Source organism: Halichoeres trimaculatus, unplaced genomic scaffold (genome assembly GCF_033239565.1).
Source record: "Halichoeres trimaculatus isolate MK-OKI-2021-1 unplaced genomic scaffold, fHalTri1.1 fHalTri1_scaffold_5, whole genome shotgun sequence".
NCBI classification, from domain to species: domain Eukaryota; kingdom Metazoa; phylum Chordata; class Actinopteri; order Labriformes; family Labridae; genus Halichoeres; species Halichoeres trimaculatus.
Genome location: NW_027437183.1, coordinates 16,202,938 through 16,226,500, shown reverse-complemented (window position 1 = coordinate 16,226,500; position 23,563 = coordinate 16,202,938). Strand labels below are relative to the sequence as shown.

Genomic DNA, 23,563 nt, shown 5'->3' with positions numbered 1-23,563 from the left:
TGTAATAGTTAAATAAAGATATGCTATTTGTATCAATTCATGCATCAATTCATCTCAATTCATCATAATATTTAGGCCTGGTCTACAGGAAAGAACTGTTTATATGTTAACAGTGTCCTTTGTCGTGTTTGTCAAACTATAGAATGTTTTATGGCTTGTGTTTAGTGAATAATGCAGAAGATACCCCCCCCCCCCCAAAAAAAAAAAAAAAAAAAAAACTACGGTAACTCGCAATTGCAATATTGGTAAAAAATTACAATTACATTATTTTTCAAAAAAACGTTCAGCCCTAATCTGGTGGCTAGAAAACCTTTTGGATTAATGGCTACGCTTGTCTCAGGTTTCTTGATGTTTGAAAAAGATGCAGACAAGCAAATAAAATAAAAAAACAGCTTAAAAGCTTATGTCATTATTTATAGCTTGTTTTTCATTTGCCAACAAAAAGCTATTTCTGGATCAAGAACTTGTGAAGTTTCTTTGTATCAGGGAAAAGTTTTTCCTAAGAGTTTCCACTTCGAAGGGAATTTATCAGCCCAAACTATAATAAACTCGGTGAAGTTTGGAGGTTGAAAGTTTTCAAAATCTGACTTAGAGTAAGTAACAGATGTTTTTGCAAATTTATTATAGATGTAGGGATGAATAATTTACAGCACATGTATTTTTACTCTCAGCATGCTGATGGTTTTATACTTGGCCAGTCTAGGTTTGTTTGCTCAGTCTGGACTCTGCTGGCTCAAAGGTCTTTGCTTTATCGGGGAAAAAGTGGTAAAGGATAGCCGGTTACACTTGAACAAACACACCAAAGTGCACTTTGCCTTTGCTAAACTGAATACATCACACACTGAGACTCCATTTAAAGTGTGTGTGTGTGCGTGTGTGTGTTTCAACAAGGCGAAAAGAAGAAGCACTTTGCCATCATTAGGTGAGATCATGTAGAGACAAGATGACCGTGTTAAATTTTAATGCCCAGCCTTTGGAAATATTAAATATGTATTCATCCCTTGTTGGACATGACATAGATTCTTTATATCTCTCTTCCTATCTGCCTCTCCTCTGCTCCCAGTCAATCCTAAATCTCTCTTTAATTCACTCTTTTTCAAGCTCTATCTTTGCCCACTCTCATCCAGCCTCTCGGCTTGTTTGACCCCTTCTCACTTTCTGTCTGGTCTGATTCTCCGTCTCCTCTTTGGGTGTCAGCCTGTTTCTCCTCTATACACAAGCATCTGCCCAGAGAACCACACAGAAGCACACAGAGGAAAGGTGTCCTTCGATGATCCGACCACTTACAGCTCGCGGCAGGCCTCTGTTCATCCTGTTTCCTCTTTTCCTTTCTCCTCCCTTAGTGTGGCTCCGTGTCTGTTTGCTCTTAGATTTAACAGCTTAGTAACAGTGTTGTCATGGATCAGCCAAAAATCCAGGAGAGATGTAGACACACATGCAGACACACAATGACACACTTACACACACACACACACACACACACACACACACACACACACACACACACACACACACACACACACACACACACACAGAGTGCAGGCTGGCCAGCATGGGGACACAGACAATCACAGCTCGACCCACAGGGAGGCACATTAGATTTACAGCTTACATGTGTCACTGTGATATAACAGTAAACCTGAACCAGCCAAAAGGGACGAGCTGTCCCACTGACAAATGATTGTTGCCCCTGTGATGTAACAGAGGACACAGGAGACAGGCACCAAACTGCCCTGCTTGTCTGCTGATGTGTTTAATACAGGGTCAAGCTTGTTACTTGAAATGTATGAATCTGTTGTGTGTGTAAATGTTTACATCTATAAGCTTCCATTTTAAATAGTTGTTACCTGCCTTTAAACAACAAGCCCCCACACCTGTCACGTATTCTTTCTTCCATGTAGAAACAGAAAATAAAACATCAACAGTCGTCATTTAGGCAGACATGATCTGTAAAACAGCTTCACTTTAGCTTCAGTAATAAAAGCTGATTAGAGAGCTTGGTCTCACTTCAAGGATGCTGACTTTGGCAGAAGTTGTGAAGTAGTGATTCATGATAATCCAATGTGCCTGGAATTGTTTACATATGTTATTTATGGGCACAGATGAATTTGCATTTAATCAGGTCATTTCAAACAAGATCATTTTTTAAAACCCCATTCAAGTTGGTAACAAGGAAAATCCTGGGAATATTTGGAAAATACATTTGAGATAACAGCAACAAAACACTGAAAATTTTCAATACTCCTGAGATGGAATTCCCATAGAAAGTTTCAGGAAACCTTCCTAAAATGTACCTTAGCAACACAACTCAAGAGTGTGATTGGCGTTTTTTCTGGTGGCAAGTTGCACAAATGTCTAGCCTTTAGCACAGAGCTAGCTGACACATTTTAAGCTGCCTCCTAAAAGGACACTAAAGCCAAAAAGGTGATTAAATATGTCCCATTATTGTAATTTTTTGTATATGTATAAAATATACTGAAGAAATAATAACATTTTTAACTGTAAAATACCAAAAAACAAAAAAGCTTATAGAAGAATTTACCAATAAACGGTGTGATGAAGTAGAGTCTGATTAGATATTGGAAGAGTTTGAATAATTGAAAACTACTTTAAAATGGAAAGTAGTATATTTAAATGTGAATTATTACTTTAAATTGTTTGGTACCTTCACTTTAACCAGTATACCCTGCTCCACCATCCAAACTGTCTGAACAGAAATGACCCAACCTTAATATTGTTGAAGCAAAGGGAAGTTATTGCAATTTTTAACATTACTGATTTTTAATTAATGAAAGAAAATCAGATTAAAACCCAAAAAACATCTCTCTTATATTGTACAGTGAAATGGTAACATCGCCCCTCCAACTCCTGCTGCTGTAGTCCTGCAGTCCAGGGTGAAAATGTCTGAACAGCTGGGAACAACTGTTAAATATTGATACCATAATGTGCACTGTGTAGTGTGTTGGTTTGCTTAGCCTACATATGAACTCCTTGTGAGTATTGTGTGCAGTATTTATTTTTAATTCCCCCACATTGTTTGTTGCATTGACCTCAATCTGCTGCTTGACTAGTGTATCTGCCTTTTGTGCTTTCACTGAGATATCTGTTCTGTTTGGATCGCTGTTGTCACATCCAGCTGCTGCGTCCGTCCTGCTGTTGTAGACCATTGTTCCATTCACTGTGCTGTTTCTGTTTGTAGTATTTTCCTGTTGAATTTAGAAAAAAAAGCATCTTTCTGTTGGCTCTTCTGTCAACACCTACTGTAGGCTGCATTTACAGAAAAACAACAGATTTGTTTACTGAGAAATGGAGCATGACTCATCAAGTAATGTTCTATACCTTTGTGAAAGATTGCAGCGTTTACCAAACAAAACACATGTGAAATGGAGTGAAACGAGACAGAAACACATGCCGCAGTCAGGACTGAACAGGGTCATGTAAGTTGCTGATTTCAGTCCTGATGTGCCTGATTTTTTTCCCTCTTTTCACCACCAGAAAGCACATGTTTTATTAAATCCAAAGGGGAAACAGTTGGTTTTAAGAGTTAGAATAGATCAGTAAGACATGAGAGAGACTGGAGAAGTAAAGACAGTCTCAGATCTCTGTTCAATCAGGGGAGATCAGTCAAAAGAAAGAAGTTTATTCACTTAAGTTGGCAACTTAGAACAGACTTAAAGCAGTGGACCAGCTGCATCGTAGGGAACTTAAGGGTAATGACGATAGGAGAAGGAGAAAGTGTGTGCTGCCCTCAGTGGAGACTGAAATGCCTGGAAGATGTTTTCTGGAGTAGAAGCACAGATGTCAACAGATGAGAAACATTTGATATGAGTGAAAGATTTTAACAGTAACTGGACAAACTAGATTGCAGACATTGATCAGTTCAAACCAAATTCTGGCACTTTTTTCAGGAATGTAAACTGAATATTTGTTTACTAATTCACTGCAGAGCTTAACTGAGTGCTGGCATGAACACACTGTCTATCTGAGGGTCATTACTTTTACAATACTGAGTCCATCTCTAACCACCACTCACATCACTCAACAACTGCTGTCCATCATTCATTCCATATGCTGTGAGTTGCTCTGGTTCTGTTTTGAATTTCTGTAACCTCTACCTGTTTTATTTTGTATTTCTTGTGTTCAATACTTGGCTTACCTGTGTTCCTAACCAGAGAGGATTTTTTGTCTTGTTTTGTCATATTTTTTTCCTCTTTGTGATCTGTACTCCTTCTGTGTGTAGTGTTTCCTGTTTTACCTTTCCGTCCCTGTGTGTCATGCGTTGTTTTACTTCCTGCCTCTGGGTTTTTCCATCCACTTTGATTAAACTCAATTAGTTCCACCTGAGTCCTATGTTCACACCTGTTGCTCGTTATCCAGTGAGTAATTCATCTCTGTTTAATTTCTTCTGTGTTAGCTTGTTGCAGTTTGGCTCCATTGTTTTTCTATTGTTATTTAAATTTTACTCTCTTATCTCTTGGTCTCTGTGTTTAACTCCTTCGTCTTGCCTGTGAGACAGTTGTTAATTTTTTTTAAGCTTAGTCTCAAAATAATGCTGTCAGCCTGCTTGTTGAGAAAGATCAAACCTATAAGACCAACATTTGTAGATGTGGCGGCGAATTGAAACATATATGACTTCTATTGTGTTATTTGCCGCTCAAACAAAACCAGAAGGGAAAAAGAGGAGACACCACCAATTCAGCTCATACAGTAAATTAAGGTAATAACACATAATGACACTCAGGTGTTTCAAGTTTTAAATGAGTTTATATGAGATAAGACTTTTTAAACTAACATCTTGAGAGTTAAAAAAATATTCATGAAAAAGTCTTGATTGACAGTTTTATGTTTTCTTTTTAATGACAATATGGGCCAGACACAGATGTGCCTTGTTGTATAACTGGTAGTATGCTCTTTGTGTTTGCGTGTTATGTTTTCATTTATGTGTGTCTCCTGTGGTGAATGAATCACAACAAGGACAAACTGACTATTTCCTCTAGAATCAATCAGTCCTGCTCAGCTGAGCACAGAATCCACCTCCGTCAGCAGTTAATGGACACACACACATAATTAGTACACTTGAGGGGATGTGTGATGCGAATAACATGACCAAATGTCTATTGTTCAGTAGATGAGTGTTTCAATGAGATGAATGAAAATACAGCATCCATTAATGAACACATGCATCAACGTTGTGAAACTTACATGCATCTGCATTAAATGGAGTTGTTTTGTGTCCGGCTACATGGACTTCACCCTGAGTGCCTGTGTGTGTGTGTGTGTGTGTGTGTGTGTGTGTGTGTGTGTGTGTGTGTGTGTGTGTGTGTGTGTGTGTGTGTGTGTGTGTGTGTGTGTGTGTGTGTGTGCGGAGGTGTGTGGTCATGTGATGAGTAGATATTGACTAGGCGTAATAAATGCAGAGTGATTATTGATTTCTATTTGTCTGCACCGTGTTCATGAACTGCACATGGACTTTATTTACTGGCATGTTGTTAGCTGAGGCTGGGTTATGACCACCGTGTGATATTTTCACCCCAAGACCTGAAGGAAGCTGACATTTATTTTCCATTAGCATGTTCAGCCGTGATAAAATTGCCAGTACATCACAGGAATATGACCCAGGGGAGGGTTGTTTGCTGTGATTATGGTGCACTGAAGCAGTTGCTATCATTTACTGCAGGGAGGTTTATAGGGTCTATCATCATGAACAGAAGTACTAGATACTAAAAAATGAAATCATATCTTGTTTCTAAGTTTTTATGTGTTTTGTTTTCACAGAGAGACACCAAAGGTCAGTTCATATTAGACCATGTGTGCAACCACTACAACCTGCTGGAGAAAGATTACTTCGGGATTCGATATGTGGACCCTGAGAAACAGAGGGTAACTATTAAACACACACACTGACACAAACACTGAATGTTTACAGGCAGACGGTATGAAAAGATGTAGGTCACTTTTGTTCCTCAGCTGTCGCACTCAAAACTGTCAAAAACTTGAGTGATGAAACACTGGACACTTCTCACCCACAATAGTCGCCATCTTGGCCAGGAAGGGGTGGGAGCAGATTGAAGGATGGTTGATGGTTGCAGTTAATGAATAACAGAAGATGAAGACCTGTGAACGCTTGTGAAATGCGATCGTCACTTCCAGCAAGTGTGAAGCAGCAGTGTTTGATTTGAGACAACACTACCCAGTAAGATTTTGTGTACAGTTTTAGTAAGTGCAGAGTGTACGCAGTGCACTTCATGTAAGTGTACAGCCAGAGTCTATAAGAAACCTGTACTGTCTTTGCAGGAGTTTAAAACCCAAAAAACGTGGAGTGTGAATAATACAAAACAAAGCAAAACATAGCTAATATTGCATTATCATGGAAAAACCTACAGTTTATAAAACAATTAACCAAAACATTCATTTTTATTTTATTTATTTGTAAATTGACCAGTTAACCCCTTACTTAAAAATACATAGCTTTTATCTAGTTTTGCATTCTTACAGACATTAAATTGAGTGGAGATTGTACATTTGAGTATAGTACACACAATAGTTATAACTAAGTTATATTAAATATACAGACATGAGAAGTTCATCCCCTGACTAATATATTGTGACATCTGGATCTGAAGGATCTGTGGTGTGTGCAGAATATGAATCAATAGGTGATAATGAGACACAAAGGTCATTTCAGCTGCATCAAGACATGACCGGGTATGTAACAAATTTGCGACAACAGGCATCAAGGGGTTTACAAGAGATGGTTGATTTAAGTCTCAGATTTTAATTTGAAGGCGCTGTGAAAAAGTCCTACCTGTTTTTGTTATATAATAGTGTCATTGTAAAAATGTGGCTCTTTATGACCTAGAGGGTATAATTAGATTATCAGTGACACATTTGTTCTTATACTTCTCTTAATCTTGGTGCTTCTTTTTTGGTTGGATTTTCTTTGAAAGAAAATTAAACTGGCTGCAAAAAGAAGGAAGCTGTGTACACACCAAGCCAAAAGCTGATTTAAAGCCACAATAAACATGTTTATACCTTGGTTGTAAAAGAGGTTTTGGTTTGAATAAATCATTTCTCTATCAGCACACACTGTACAGGAGATTTTTTTTTTCCATTCCCTTGGGTGGGAACCCTCTTCAGCATTTCCAATCTGGCATCTGCCAATGATGGGCTTCAGAATTAATTTCAGAAACAAATATTATTCAATTTCTTTATAGTATACAGTGTATGGTGAAAAAGCAAGTCAATATTTGGTTCTCACCTAGGAATAACTACAAATGTTTGGGAATGAATTGATGAAATCCAGCAGTAAGACAGGAAGCTCAGAGTTTTTTTTATCTTTTGATTGTCTTTTGTTGTATGATTTTTCATACTCATAGATGACTCTGCAGCAGGATTAACAAAACGATACACATTTCCTGTTAAAGTACTATTTTGGATAGAGAAACTCCTTGACCAGGGCTTATCGTCTTTCTAGGAAAACAACATACCACCAATTTCATGTGAAGGAATTTTCAGAATTCACACAGCTTAAAAGTTCCTCACAGAGCAACTTTCCCCTCTGTGTGATTTGTTTTATTGCAACTACAACAGTGTGTCCTCATCATCCTGTGGTTAAACAAACATCAACTGTAAATGCTACCAAGAAACAATGACAGACTAATGTGACTCAACATGATCATAACAGAAAACATAAAAAGTATGATCAAGCCGTTTGACAGGAAAGCCTCGGCTGAGTCAGCGCAGCCAAAATGGGAGTGTTGGATATAAATAATAAGGCAGCCAGTAACTTTCTATCACAGGCTCAAGTGATAACTAATAACAGGATCAGGCTCCATATTTAAAACAGCCCACTCACAGAGGAGATGAACAGAAGCTCAGCCAGCCGCTCGCTTCATTTAAAATGCAAAAAGACAAAGAAACAACACAAAAACAACAAAAAGTAGTGTCTCAGTGTAAAAAAGCTAAAACACAGCAGGGTGCAGTAACTCCAGCTGTGCCTCTTCTGCATGTAAAATAAATCATGGAATGTGAACACAGATGTGATTCGGAAATATGTGAAATCTTTGGAGTTTATAAATACTATTACACACTTACTTTTAACATTTACTAAAATCTTTCTACCCACTTCCCCTCTCTCTGTCTTTTCCTCTGGCTTTCTCTTTCTTTATCAGCACTGGCTGGAGCCCAACAAGCCCGTGGTGAGACAGATGAAGTGTAAGTGTCACTTTTGCTCCCTTTGACTTTTATTTGTGTGTTCTGTATCTAAATGTGTGTCTGTGTAAGTGTATGTGTGTTCTGCAAACTGCGGGATTTCAAATGCAGGCACTTGTTTCAGACTGTGTATGTTTTCTGTTGGTTGCAAACACATGAATGCAGTTTAGTATGTGTAGTACAATGAGTGTTTGTTAAGGTCTTGCCTGCGTGCCTGAGTTATCCTCCGGAGACATCCTCAGTGTGACGGGGTCAAACTCTACAAGGAGCAGACAGCACCACAGGGACTGTGATACACACAGGGTCATGACTGCACATAGACGACAGTGTGAAAAACCACAAGGCATTCAAACAAGACAACAAGAAAATAAGAAAAAGATAAACCAGCAAGAGGTCTGCCGCCATGAAATTACTTCTTACAAAGCCAAAGCATTAATGAAATTACTGTATATAATTAACACATGCTTTTTAGGGAGTTATCTTGCAGAAAAGTTTTATTGCCCCACCACCCTTTACATCCCCTGCACTCAAGGCTCTTATTACCATAATAGTGACAGAGCCACACAATGTTGGACAGGAGTTTTTCTCAGAAACACCAAAGGGAGACAAGCAGAGACACAATAAAGGCAGACGAAGTGACAAGAGCAGGAACACAACAAACTGCCGGAGGGAGCAGTGGCCCAACAAGAAAATAAACCCACAGAGTTAAAAAAAAAACATAGTCACAGCAGGGAATCACAAACACAAGACAGAAAACTCAGTTGTTACACAAGTCAGCAAGCTTACTGTTTACTTTTAAAGTCTCTCAAGTTTTCTTTGGTCCAGTTGGTTTGTTTTAGGTGAGCAGTGTGAATGTGGACTCGCTTCATCCTGCTTCTTGGACCCAGTTTGAACCCAATATGACGTCACTCTGCTGGTGGAACATTACTCAGATGTGAACATGATAAAAGGAGCAGAAACATAATCTCTGTTTGGTTGGTTTTTGATACAGACATTAATACTAATTCCTCTTAATGTCTTACAAAGGAGAAGCAGACTGTCAGCAACCAAGACTGCCTATCCATGTTTGTCTTTTATGTACCATCACCATTATAGTTGCATTGGTGAATGATGACAGATAACAGATAGAAAAGGACTCGATTAACATTTTCCAACACAAAATCGTTCATTTTGTTGTGAGATACTGTAAATACCTCCTGTGAGTAAACTTTAGCAGCTGATGTAACCGACTGAAATTCACACTGCATGCTTTTACATTCACAAGCAAAGATGACCAACAACATAGAGTCTCTTTCTGTATGGCTATTTAAATCCTTTAAACTGCGGCTGTAGGATAGGCATGGTGTGAGTATGAGTTGATGCTGCATCCGAAGCACTTATTTTTTGCATTTTTTTAGAAGTCATTTTATGAGAAATAGCTATAACTACAAGAAATTATGGAGTTAAATAAAAAAAAATACATATAGATAGAGATAACAGCTAACTAAAAGTCAAAGAATTGCCCTTGGGTCTCCTGTCTGATGTTTTGGGGCTAAAGCTTGCCTCATCTCCAACACTTTGAGTATACTGAGGTTAATAAAAAGTTAGCTTGAGTCAGTATGAGGGTTGCAAAATTCTGGGAATTTTCATAGTGGGAAACTTTCCATGCAAATTTTGTGAAATGAACTGGAATAAACAGGAATTTATATTAACTGCATTTACTGGTCATATACATGTATAAATATAAAACATTTTGTTTTTTCAGATGCAGAAATGCTAGTAAACGTGTAACATTTTATTTTTAAATGACCACATAAATTGATTTCCAGGATTTTTTTCCTAACTAGGTCAAACTGTCATGAATATAGGCATAAATGTTTGTCATGGCTAGCCTCAAAATTTAAACACATTTTTATGAGCATCTGTAAGTTTCACTTAAATGTGTTCATTTCTTTTCAACTTTTCATTTCTTAAAGTTAACGATAACATTACCTCAGTGCCATCATCAAAACTCCACTTGATGTGACTTCTAGACTCCAAATCCAGATATATGGTCTCAATGGAAATGCTGTTGGCTACTGAAGTGATTGATGACCAAGTGTGCTTGATATTGTTTGCATATGTGATTCATGATATCATTTGCAATCAATCATGTTGTTTCAACCAAGTTCATTTTTTAAAACCTTACTCAAGCTGATGACAAGAAAAAAACAACAAAATCTTCCAAATTTTCCAGCCAAAATCAGGCCTTTTTGTCTGTAATAGAAAAATTATTTTAAATCAATGGCGACAAAACCTAGAATTTTTCAATCTCTGTGGAACCCTTGTCAGCATGTAATCTAGCTCTAATCTAAGCTCTAACACTTGTACTCAGAAATCAGTGAGTGACATCACTGACTCTACGTCCATAGCCCTGTTTCCACCAAGCACTCCAGTTTGGTTTGTCTTGGTATGGCTCGCATTTTGTGGCGTTTCCACTGACTTATCCCGGGACAGATCCCCAAATAACTGAGACCAGCCATCCCACTTTTTGGGACCCTTTCGTATGGGTGCCACACTGAACCGATCCGCTCACGGAAGATGGAGCTACAATGCTGCAGACTGTTGATTGGTCGGTAGAATCGTTACTTACTGTGCAACAGCAGCTGGCAGCACACAGACTTCTCTGAAACAAAGCTTGATCGCACTTTGTATCAAAGAGCCACATGCCAATCACAGAGAACGAAATGCTGTATGTCTTCTGTCATTGCGCATTGTCTTCTTTGTTGGATTTCACACTACATGCGGCTGTCGGCTTCCAGTTTGTTCGCAGCCTACCATGAGGGGGCACGGTTGGCTGTGGAAATGCAATCAAGACCAAGCTTAACCGAGCCAATCCATACCAAACCGTACTGATCTAGACCGTACTGCTTGGAAGAAACGGGGCTAATGTTTCATACATTGTGTGGTACCATACAGGATCACTGTACAAAATAATGCACAGATTTGTCCACTAGCAGCTGGAACTGATGCATGACACAAGCCCCCACAGTAACTAATTCAATGTAGAAAAATATTGAGATCCCCAAAAGTTGTAGAAAGCTGTTGACGACTGTAAACAGATCAGTTCAGGTTTATAAAAACTCTGAATCACAACAACCGCCACATGAAGTCAGTGTGTTAAAAAAAATTGTAGCTGTTGAGTCTATTTGGATTAAGGATTAGTTGGAGAGAGGCAGATACAACAACATAACACAGGCAAGCAAACACACCATCCTCTCCATGTTTACAGACACGATGGAGAGCATTGCAAGCGCGAAAGCTGTGAAATGCTGTCAAACTGGACAATTATTGTGGTTTCTAAAAACACCATAATGAGAACACTTTGTGCTGTCTGAGTGCAAGATGCACAGTGTTTCTAAAGGCAAATGTTTTATTCTCTTCCTAGAAGAGAAGTGGCTGAAATGGCAAGGGAAGATTACTCTGCCTCTACTTCATAAATAATTTAAACACATTTTGCTTTTTCAGCAAACTTCTATACAGTGAGAGAAAATCAGGAAGCAAACATTTACTTGAAATCTGAAGCCAAAGCCTTAATTTCACTTTGTCACATTTCAATCCAGTCTAGAGGAGCCAGAGTGGTTCATATAAGTTTATGATCTCCTTTATTATTTCCACCTATCAAATGTCTGATGTAAACAGCATGATGCTGCAGAGCTCCTCTTTGCAACGCCTACTTTTCTACATTTGGTGGATTAATTGTCCGATAAACAGTGTCTGTCTTAAGTAACGCATCGGTTTAATGACTGCGCTGTTCACTCTGTCCTCCTATAAATTAATAAAGCAGCCATTAGCAGCACATTCTGCTTCATCAGAACATGTGCAAGGGGGAGGATGAGATGGGTAAAATTGTGAAAGAAGAAAGAAAAAAACTGTCGGAATAGGAAATTGAATGAAGTCAGATGGGGTGATTCAGAGAGAGACAGTGATAGAAAATGCATCTAAAGAAAGAAGTCAGATTAGGAGAGACTAGAGGCAGAAAAGAGAAGATTGAAGAGACAGTTGGAAATGGTAGAGGCTGACAGAGAGTGAAAGAGAGAAGAAGAGATGAGAGAGAAAGAGATGGAGGACGAGTGTTAAACAGATCTGAGTCCTTCTGACACATCACTTCTCCCTGTAGCAGGATTTACTCTCAAATTAGGATGTGAGGTTGTGTTTTATTTTCTCTTTGTGCGTCTCAGCTTACATGCATATGCGTCACTCTGTACTAATGTGTGTGAGTCTGTGTGTGTGTGTGTGAGTGTTTTTGAGAGTGTATTGTGCCAATTCAGTTTCACTAAAACCTTCTCCAAAAACATCTTGGTCCCTTAAGCTGGAGCAAAAGCTGGAGCTGAAATTCTTTGGGAGCGGGTGGGAGGATTTGGTCTTTCAGCATGCATTATGTAGATGTGTGCTGTTTTTCATGGCGGGATAATACCGCAGAGGATGCAGCCATTTAAGACAGAGTGGTGAGGCCACTCTGCACAGACTTGTGCTCCCATGTTACATCCTACCATCTTTCTCTGTCTTCTTCTCTGCAGTAACATCTTTTTTCCTCTCTGAGTTCCTGAGTGAGCTTTTACTTGGTGCACACTCCTGAGTCACATTATAGGATGATTTTACAACTTGATCAAACATCTCACACTGAACTAATCTGGATCATATTCCTGTGCTTATACACATCGACTAATACAACCTTTCAATACTTTGTTACACCATGTTCATCATTACAGGAAAAGATAACTTTCATTCAAATTCACATTACTTTCTTAATAAGTATAATACATAATTTTTCATGTGCAATATAATAAGTCTTGAGTCTATGAACTACACATTGTCCAAAGACATCCCCAAAAGTGATACAACTAAAAAGTTCTTCACGTGAGATTATGGAGAACTTCAACCACAAAGAATATCATTTTTTTCCCTCTTTGATTCATTTCTTTTATCCCTTTTACCCCTTGTTAGATTCACTGTCATGGTACAAAAAAAGGGAAAAATACAGAAGTATGAAAAAAAACCTTTATTTTCCTAAGGAAACAGGAAACAAAATGGAATACTTAAACAGGTCTAGCTGGACTTATAGAGGAAACAAATTAAGGAAACTGGGGACAGGCCTGTATGTGTATATATCCAGTCTATGTCAATACTTGAACTTCAAATCAGAGTAAAGGAAATTGACTGTAGTGCTTTTTGATCCACAAGTTATTTCTGCTAATCACATAAATGCAGCATGCATCAAATCATATTAATTTCTCTGTGATGTTTTCTTTCATGTTTTCATGCTGTGTATCATGTGTGCACATGAATATTATTTATATTCACTTCTGAGACCCCGGGAGGGACTTTAAACCATTTCTGTCGCTTGATCCCACTCTGTAGTCCATAACTGAGTGTGTGTGTGTGTGTGTGTGTGTGTGTGTGTGTGTGTGTGTGTGTGTGTGTGTGTGTGTGTGTGTGTGTGTGTGTGTGTGTGTGGACTCTTACATAAATGCATGTTACCTTGCATATTTAAAAAAAACAGGCCAAGCTCAGTTTCTCTTTGGCAGCCACACTCTCACAGAGTCACACAAAAAAGCTGTAGGACTTAGATCAAAGGAAAGAAACAGATCCCAGTTCAAGTGAGGCTCTTTGTGTGTGTGTGTGTGTGTGTGTGTGTGTGTGTGTGTGTGTGTGTGTGTGTGTGTGTGTGTGTGTGTGTGTGTGTGTGTGTGTGTGTGTGTGTGTGTGTGTGTGTGTGTGAGCGAGATTATGTGTGATGAGTAATTACTGTAATTATGGAATGACTAATATTAGAGACATGATTTCTTTTTTTGTCTCTGACTGCTTTTTTCGTCTTGTTTTACATAATCCCCATGACTCTTCCCCCTCCTCTGCTGCACCCATTCATTTATCTCATCCCTCTTTTTTCCCTCTCCCCCTTTTTCCAAAAACATCTATTTTTTCCTCCCACATTTCTTCTGGCATGTTTCTTTCATGTTTATCAGCTGCAGCTTGAACTCTCTTCACCTTTGTTCTCCATTGTTTCAACGCTCCCCTAAAGTTTCTGCTTTCTTGTCCCCAGCAGCTCAGCAGCCGTACACCATGTGCTTCAGGGTCAAGTTTTATCCTCATGAGCCGATGAAAATCAAGGAGGAGCTAACGAGGTAATACCTTTCACTCACATTGAACATTTTCTGGATGATTTTTAATTAAAATAGTAAAAATAAAAACAAGACACCACTATTCTCTCATTGTATGAAAGCTGCTTCAACACAATCATATATTAAGTAATCTGAGTCCGACTATAGTGCCGCTCTGGTGCTTCCGCAAATTGAGGTGGATGGATTACTCTATATATGGTCCTTTTATCTGATCAAGTCACAGAGATGATCACCTGATTTATAAATGATACAGGGGCCACCAAAATCAACACACACAATAAGACAATGACACATATGCTGCAGGGCGCTATCAGAGACAGACTTGAAGAACCTTTGGTGGTTTCACTACAGAGTCTGTGTTGGTGAAAGCCTCAGCAGGGACTCCTGAAGTCTTTGGAAACACTTCTCTGATTACAAATGTATGATCCCTGACACAGAACGTCCAAGCGCTTGCCAACACAACTCTGATGTAGTGACTGTCTAACTTCTACTGTGTTGCAGTGATGCCTTTACCTCTTTGTTCAAACTTTTTCACATGAAGCTACAAAAAAACCCTGAGATTTGAAATAAAGACTATTTTGATTTTCTTTATGTGACCTTGCATAGCAGATATTGAACATCAAAGCTTATTTTGTTTAAAAATATATAAAAGTAATCAACAAATTTTAAAGGTCCCATATTATGCTCCTTTTCTGCAGTTTAATATGGATCATTGATGTCTTCATGAAATGGTAGTAACATGTTTTGGTCCAAAAAGCCAATAAATCAAGCAAAGCAGCATTGTTTCCAGGCTCTCATAGCCCCTCTATTCAGAATGGTCTGATTTAGTGGGCGTGACCTTCATATGTAAATAAGCCACCGCTGATACCGCCACGCTCTTCCACGTCACTGAGAGCGGCGCCATGAGCTCTGAGTGCACAATGTTTAGAAAACAGCAAAGCTCGTTTACCGTAACATTAGAGGCTAAAACAACAGGCTAACCGCAGCTAAAGTTAGCATCCTGAAGCTAACACAGAGACAGGGGGACACTGAGGAAAAGCTCTTACATCTGCTCCACAGCACACAGCATTTAAAATACTCACATTTCCAGGGTCCGAGGTTTGTTGGCGGATGGTTGGTAATGCGCCTGGATTCAGTACCAGTCTATTCGCTAGTCCTCTGTTGTACTGTCCAAAGTTGGAAAAGCAGTCGGCCGTGAAGTGACTAGCATACACATGCACAGTTTTACTGAGTGTAGCTGGCACATTTCTCTCATAAATGAACTCTAGCCACTTAGTCTTGTCTTCTCCCAAGATGGGAAGCTTGTGCATGGAACCATGTCGAAGTTTACAGCCAAAAACAAAGCAGTGTTGGCTCTTCAACTTTTGCATTATCCTCCCCGCTGCTGGAGAGAATCAGGTCAGACTTGCTCCTGATTGGTCAAAAAAGGGACTCGCTGACGTCGGCAAACCCCCCAAATCCAAACAGCTTGTTTTAGGTCAGGATTTTACAGTCACAAACACTACTAAGTAGGCTACAGGTTTTATCATTAAATATCACATTTTGTGGGCCGTGAGGAAAGCCAAAAACCCACAAATTTCACTGAAAGACTTAAGAAAGTGATTTTTGCACAATATGGGACCTTAAACAAGTTTTAAGCTGATTTCACAAGGTATGCTTGATTTGACCTCTAAAAACCACTGTGTATGTATGTTTTAAAAGAATAAGAATAGAAGTTCAAGGTTAACTTTACTCTAATTATCTGCATGGTCACAGATCATCGATTTAAAGTAGATATTAGCTTTAAGATCCAGACAGGCCTGGATTGGTTTAAAGGTCATATGGACCAGTTGATGGCCAACTTTCAAGATTATGATTGGGTTTGCTATGTTAGCTCCACAAGCAGTGCACAGCGTCTTTAATCTTGTGCGACTTGGACATTGAGCTTTGCCTTACCAAGAGTAACATTAGCTTGAATGGAGGGTCAGGTAAGATCTGTGAGTTCAAAACAGGGAAACAGTAACGCCTGAAATCAGTGAAGCAATTTAGCCTCCACTCCAAAAATCAAAATTTAACAAGAGTCTGTGTCTCCGTGGGCTTTGCAGAGAAGTAACTTAGTACAATGGATACAAGACATATTTGACCTGCTGCTTTAACAGATGAAAGTTCAGTTGGTCAAAGTAGTCTATAATCAAACTTAAGAATAGACAATTTTTTGTCTTTCACCACACTCTCTCTGTCCTTCTCTTCTTTTTTCTTCCCCTCCCTCTCTCCCTCTCTCTCTCTCTCTCTCTCTCTCTCTCTCTCTCTCTCTCTCTCTCTCTCTCTCTCACACACACACACACACACACACACACACACACACACACACACACACACACACACACACACACTCCTTCTTTCACGCTAAGTATTAATTAGAGACTCTCACTCAGCAGGGACTCTATTTTTTGTGTTCTCCATCCTGTCTCAGCTGAAATTTTTCACCATCTCTGCTTCTCCCTCACACACTCACTCTATCATCTTCCCTTTCCTCCATCCCTACTTTTCCACATCTCTCTGCTCTGTCTCTCCTTAATTTCATCCCTGAGGTGTCTCCTCCCTGCCGTCTGTTGGTCTCTCTCTGTCCTCACAGCTCCTTCTCCTCCTAGCTCACATGGGCATGGCCTCAGCTCTCTCATTTCCTTGGTTTCTCATCCAGATCCTTTAGTGAACGTTGTCTCTTTCAAGTATATATTTATAGTCCTGCTGTTCATTAGCTTGTCTTCATGCAAAAACAACCTCATCTCACAGTAAAATGGCTCTATATGGAGTTCACATCCACTTGGAGTTTGGAAAGTTCAGAAAGACCTGCAGTCAGTGATGAAATCCAGTGGAGCGCTCAATATCACAGGGTTTTTTTTTTCATCTTCAAAATCCAAATCTTATTATGCTAATGTGTGAGAGCTGCATGTGCTCCAGTTTCCAGGATGCTATTTGAAGTCTGCCATTTTCCTCTTCCACTTTACTTTCGACCAAAAAATCAAAAAGAAATCTGGAAAGAGTAACCTAAGAAATGACATCGATATAAGTTATAATTATTTTTATAACATCATAATATAGAACAGTAGTGGTACAGAGAGTGGACACTTGATTTAGATCTTCAGGAGGCATTTTGGACCTGCAAAGTAATATTTGTCTTTCATTTAAAATATCCAGTTTTTCTGTTCAAGAGTTTTTTGTTTTGTTTTGTTTTTACAAAATACTGCATAAAACTTCTTCAATAACATAAACTGTTAAACTTAGGCCCAATTTATATGTAGAAATCCAAATGCACATTTAACATTGTAGGAGAGAAAATATCAACACTGGGTGAAAGAACAGTCAGGACAGTGGAGGAGTAAATCAGGAGACCTTAAAAGTTTGGAGCACGGTGTCAGTTTAAGGGGATTCAGCAGTTTGTTGTTATTTTGACAGCTGACTCTATAAATAGTGTTCTCAGTGATCGATCGGGTGTGTGGGTTTATATAACGGACTAGAATAAAGTAAGAGGATAAAGACAGATGACACTTCCTGATGCCCCAAATAATAAGCCTGTAAATGATATTGTCGGATACATTTGGTCAAAGATGAGAAGACAAAGGAAAAGAAAAACACAGCGAGAAAACCAGAATTTAATTACTCAAGAAAGTCAATTAAAGATTGAATGTTTGTCCATCTAGCCACACTACATGTTTTTCACTAAATTCATTTTATTTTTTCTTCCTGCTTCTTCCCTGGTGCTCTTGAGACTAAGCTGAGTTAGTGTTTTCTAACTACTGTTATCTCATCTGTTCCTTTCGAAAATAATAATTAAAATAAAAAAAAACATTTAGCCTGGTTGATTCTGTCTTTGTTTTTAACTTAATGATCTTCTTGTGTCTCTGTGTGCACAGGTATCTCTTGTACCTCCAGCTGAAGAGAGACATCTACCATGGTCGTCTCCTCTGTCCTTTTGCTGAGGCTGCATACCTGGGCGCATGTATCGTACAAGGTGAGCCCCAGTGAGAGCGAGTGGCTCTGGATGCGTGTCATCCCTATTAGTTTTTATTATACTACAGGTTTGACTGCATTCACACTACATCTGCAACCTAAACTTTGTCATTAAGTGTTGCAGATTCAAACTGTCTTAACATTTATGGTCTTAGCTCTGATCGTCCATTATTAGATCCAAATGTCTCAGATCTTGTCCTGAACAACTTTCCAAACTTTTAAAACTTGACGGCTTGCCTGATGAAAGGAGATGCAGATGAAACATGCTTTTATTGAAGATACATTCAAAAGAAGCTGGACTTTTGACCTGTTTCTTCTAATGATATGACACATGAGCACTTTGTAAGCCCAACCTCAGTTAGTCATTCTTGAATGATGGTGTTTGTCGGCTAAATCATTTAGGCTAACTGAGACAACTGAACTAGCTGTAGTTCGGACTCCATACCCAAGAATGTCATATTGTGGCATCTCCAGCTTTAGCATGAATGAAAAATAAAAACATATTTCAGAATCTAATCAATCCTGCCAATTCATTGTCAGTGCCAGTATCACTTTGCTTTTTGCATACAAATATTATTTTGTGCTTAAGAGTCAACTCATCTGGAGTTTGACATAATGCTAATCTGGCTCCGAATGCTTCTTAGTGCATTTTTGTTGTAAATAGTATTATTTTTGTTAAAAAAAAATACAAGATTCATGGATTCAAAATTCAACAATAAAGGGCTGTGAGGAGTTTCTAAGTGATCTTGAAAAAAGTCTACCTTCTAGATATATTCCTGATTTTAATCCACACTTTAAAACGAGATAATCAGCGCCAATATTACAGGTTACAAGTTGTTTTAAATTACTACTTCTTAGCTCCCCGATTCGGTTGAGCAGGACTGGACTGGTTTAGGGCACATCTTGGTCTCTATGACAACACCATGCTAGTTGACAAAGTTTAGTGGTGAGAAGAGATAAAACAAAGAGATCCATGTGTTTCTCTGCTGAAAATGATTTCTCTGATTGATTTTGTATTGATGGTGGACACAGGAGCCTAACTGTCAGACAGAAAAGGGACAGAAGAGCAGAAGAAAGTTAAACAGGAGAGTGATACAGCCCGAGCTAAAGGCTAACACAGAGGCTAAGCTGTTTGTGATGTTCATTCCAACCCACATGCAGCAGTTATTCTGCAGTGGTCTGTTCAAAGTTGAGAGTCTGTCAATAAAATGAAGAGTGAGGTTATGTTAGCTTTGCTTGGTAGATGACTCGCAGGACATAGCTAACCAGGATTTATTAGCGTTACACATTACAGACATGTCTTGGAGCACCGAGCTGCCAGCTGCACTAAATATAGACAGTTACTAAACTACATACAAACTGACAGTGTTTACTTGTTGTCATGTTAGCCTGCGGATACCTCAGTGCACTGGGCAGCCATTGGTGCTACATGGCACTACAGATGGATACAATGTTTGCTTGATGTCATGTTTCAAACTGTATTGCTACATAAATACTTGATCTGTATTAGTGTTGTATTTAGTAAAAAGATGCCTTGAACAAAGAAAATTTGTTTTGATCCAATCATTTACATCATCCATTTAATTCCAAAACAAAACCACGCCTCGCTAAAAGTAATTTAAAACAGCGTGTGTGACTCGGGGCCAGAAAGTGGCGAGGCAGTCCAATTAAAACAGATCCTCCTCATAGCATTTTTAACTAGCTAGCCTTGGCTAGCTTCAACTGACTTAGTAAGCTGAGTGTTACCAGAGATACCAAGTGTTTACCCCAAAACTGCTTTGTGTGGTGTCTCACGATGTATGCTATTAAATTTTTATTTCTGTCTAACCTGAGCAAAGTCTCAGTAATTCACTATCTCTTGCTGGTCTTTGCCTCATTCACCATCTACAGCTCAAATCACCAGGCTTGTATTTTTAATCTATACTTTAAAACATCAGAAGATGTATATTCACCTTTGGGACGGGGGATGATGTAAATTTCTTTCCCCTCAGTAAATTATCAGTAACACTTAGACCTTGAATCACAGTCTATAGCTACTTGCTTCAGTATGGATTAAGAGTGGAATTAGCAGAGCTCTTTGGTCTAAATGAACCCTTCTAGCGGACGAATCCCTGAGCTGTGCAGACACCCTCTGATTGGCTCGTATCCCCAGAGAGCAGACTCTGACTGGCTGCACTATCTCGACTCGCAGTGTGTCTGCAGCGTATCATTGGCTGCTTTGTCTAAGGAGGGCAGGTCCCTCTTTGTGCGGGTGTTGATTACAGAGCAGGAGAATAGGTTGAGGATTACTTTTTAATTAAACCCCAGCAAGTATTTGATTTAACCTTTACGATTGCTGCTAATTAAAAAGGATTGAAAGGAGAATTAAGTGTCTGTTAGGACTTTGTTCTTGATTCAGTAAGGCATATATTTATCTATAGTGCTAATGAGTATATTCTTTAGTGGAAATGAAAATAGCCCGTTGAAAAATATCTGTCTTAAGCCTTTAAACTTGAGCAACAAACTAATTTTGGAGCGACAAAAAGCTGTTAAACCAGATAAGGATTAACTGTTTTAAACAATTTGTTATCTTGTTAGCACTCTTCCTGGCTTTTATTTGTTTTTTGATTATTAAGTTACACCAAAGGGTGAGTTAGCTTAGCATTCAGCAGTAATACAGAAGGGGAACAGTCTGACTGTCAAAAATTCAACAGAAACTAATTCAAAATGTCAGAATACTACAATGTCTCCATCTGTTACCAGTTCATGTTGAGCTAAGCTAACAGATCCAGCTAAGCAAAGAGATCCAGCTCCACTTAATTCAGACAGCACTTCTCATCTAGCTGTCAGACAACATCAGAAACAATATTAATTGAAACCCAGTCCCAACACAAGTCTCTTGAAGTTAAAAAGTTAAATCGTACTTTCAAATAGATTTACACCTTTTTCTCCACAGTTTTGTGAATTTGTTTTATAAACTGTCATTACATTGACATCACTGTCTCTTTGCAGCTGAGCTCGGAGACTATGACCCTGAAGAGCATCCATCAGACTACATCAGAGACTTTAAGCTGTTCCCTAAACAATCCCTTAAACTGGAGAGGAAGATTATAGAAATACACAAGAACGAGCTCAGGTAAAAGATGTGTGTGTGTGCGCATGTGTGTGTGTGTGTGTGTGTGTGTGTGTGTGTGTGTGTGTGTGTGTGTGTGTGTGTGTGTGTGTGTGTGTGTGTGTGTGTGTGTGTGTATTTGTGTGAGTGCATTTGTGTGTCTGATGTGGCTCTGTGTTGTCTGGAGTCACATCCTTGTTATCTGTTAACGCTGTGGTTTTGGTGACAGACCTGGATCCTCAGTCTTTTGAACTATGTTTTCACGACATGCTGCATAGAAAGTTTTCTTCCCTGCAGACGACAAATCACTGTGTTCGTCCTGGCAGGAGACAAAATTGGATGAGCCGTTGTTCATTATGTGGCAGAAGATGTCTCAGCTTTGATAATGTTAAAATGAGAGCTGGAATTAATTTGCAGGAGAAGGAACATTCATTATTTTTCAATGCTTGGTTTGGACATCTTGCTTGTTAAAAAAGGATATCCTGAATTGAGACTTTGATGAAAATCCCCTGTCGAGTAAAGATGAGGCAAAAATGAGCTGCACCCTGACTTGATAAAACATATCCTCGAGTCCCCTGAAAACTGCTCAGACATGATAAACATGTTAAAACCCTCTCAGAAAGACAGTGTGGATCAGACTGATAATGCACTCTTGGACTCACTGTGTTGATATAAAATCTCTCTAAAACATAAGATCACATGGCATACTGCAAATGTTTACATCCAACCCTCCCTGGGGTGGTTTGTGTTTACTTGTATCATCGCTGCAGCTTATGAATGATGCTGTTAGGTTTGTGACTGTCACACTTGCAGCGATTATAGAAAATCAAAGACAAATCCTTGGTTTCCTCCAGCGCAGAGACAGATCGGGCTGAGTACCCTCTGCTGGTCGGTCAGACAGGATTAGCAGCGTGTCAATTAATACTGAGCCTAGAAAGAGACTTTAGGTGGTTTACAAATGAGATGTAGTGGACTCTGTGTCAGTGCATGACTCTTTATTTTAATGGGCTGGCAGTTCTTAGCTGTGTTTTCTCATGTGGACAATTCGCTCCTTGCAGCCCGAGTTCACAGACAGAGTGGAAACTAACACTGCTCAGTTACATCACACATCACATGACAGAGGGCTGCTGTGAAAACACCGAATCAGCTCTCAGTTACAACAATTTAAATTCTGTTAATGCAAACACTATTTTGACATCTATTTATCACTGCAATTCTAATACTGTTAAGAGGGCTAAACAATTAATCAAATTTAAACCTACATCACAATGTGAAAGAACACAATTTTCAAATCGCAAAGGCTGCAATTAAAAAAGGGGAAAAATTTTAATGCGCATTTAAAAAGTGAATTCCACATGTTGACATATTTCAGTGGCTGAGCCAGAGATTTGGTCTTATTAACATTTCTGCACTTTATTTTGTGTGTGATTCAGAGAGGAGGATATTCATGGTTGTTTTTCAAATTATTGTTCATACCAGGCCTGTTGTTCTGCAGTGCTTTGTTCCTTTCTCTGATTTTCAAGGTATTTAATGATAATTATATTACACATCTACAAGGTTTGAAGTTAAATCAATCCATCAATATTCTGCTGTGATTGTTATAGTTAAATAAAGATAAGTTATTTGTATCAGTTCATCTTATTACATCTTAACATGTAGGTCTGGCCTACAGGAAAGAATTGTTTATATGTTACAGCATCCTTTGTCGTGTTGGTCCTACTATGGAACGGTTTATTGATTGTGTTTAGTAAATTATGCAGAAGATAAACCGCATGCTTAATTGCAATCGCAATATTGGTCCAAAAAAATTGCGATAAGATTATTTTCCAAAATCATTCAGCCCTACTGTTAAGTTATTATCAACATCAGTATTTATGGTATGGATTTGTGGAAAAATCAAAACTACTGTGGACAGTTCCAGTTCCAGTAACAAACTGGAGCATCTGACACAGAAAAACCTTGAGAGCAACACACTAGGTTATGTAGCAGCTATCAATATCATGCACACAGATATTGTGTTTGGTGCTCATAGTCTCTGAAGAATTATTTATTGTCATCAATAATAACAATAAATCTCAGCTCAGTTTCAGCCTGTACTGGTAGTTTGTAAAAAAAAAAAAAAAAAAAAAAA

At 38.8% G+C, this 23,563-nt stretch overlaps 1 protein-coding gene across 4 annotated transcripts in view; it reads left to right on the top strand.

The window, feature by feature from the left end:
- frmd3 (FERM domain containing 3) overlaps positions 1 to 23,563 on the top strand; it is a 64,818-nt gene that overhangs the window by 11,571 nt on the left and 29,684 nt on the right. For 2 of the 4 annotated variants that reach the window (XM_074670162.1, XM_074670164.1), the window contains exons 2-6: positions 5,776 to 5,880; positions 8,172 to 8,214; positions 14,276 to 14,354; positions 18,245 to 18,342; positions 21,333 to 21,456. In XM_074670162.1, coding sequence (XP_074526263.1) covers positions 5,776 to 5,880; positions 8,172 to 8,214; positions 14,276 to 14,354; positions 18,245 to 18,342; positions 21,333 to 21,456 — 449 coding nt within the window. Of the gene's footprint in view, positions 1 to 5,775; positions 5,881 to 8,171; positions 8,215 to 14,272; positions 14,355 to 18,244; positions 18,343 to 21,332; positions 21,457 to 23,563 lie in introns of all 4 variants that reach the window. The other 2 variants (XM_074670163.1, XM_074670161.1) reach the window with 1 other exon arrangement.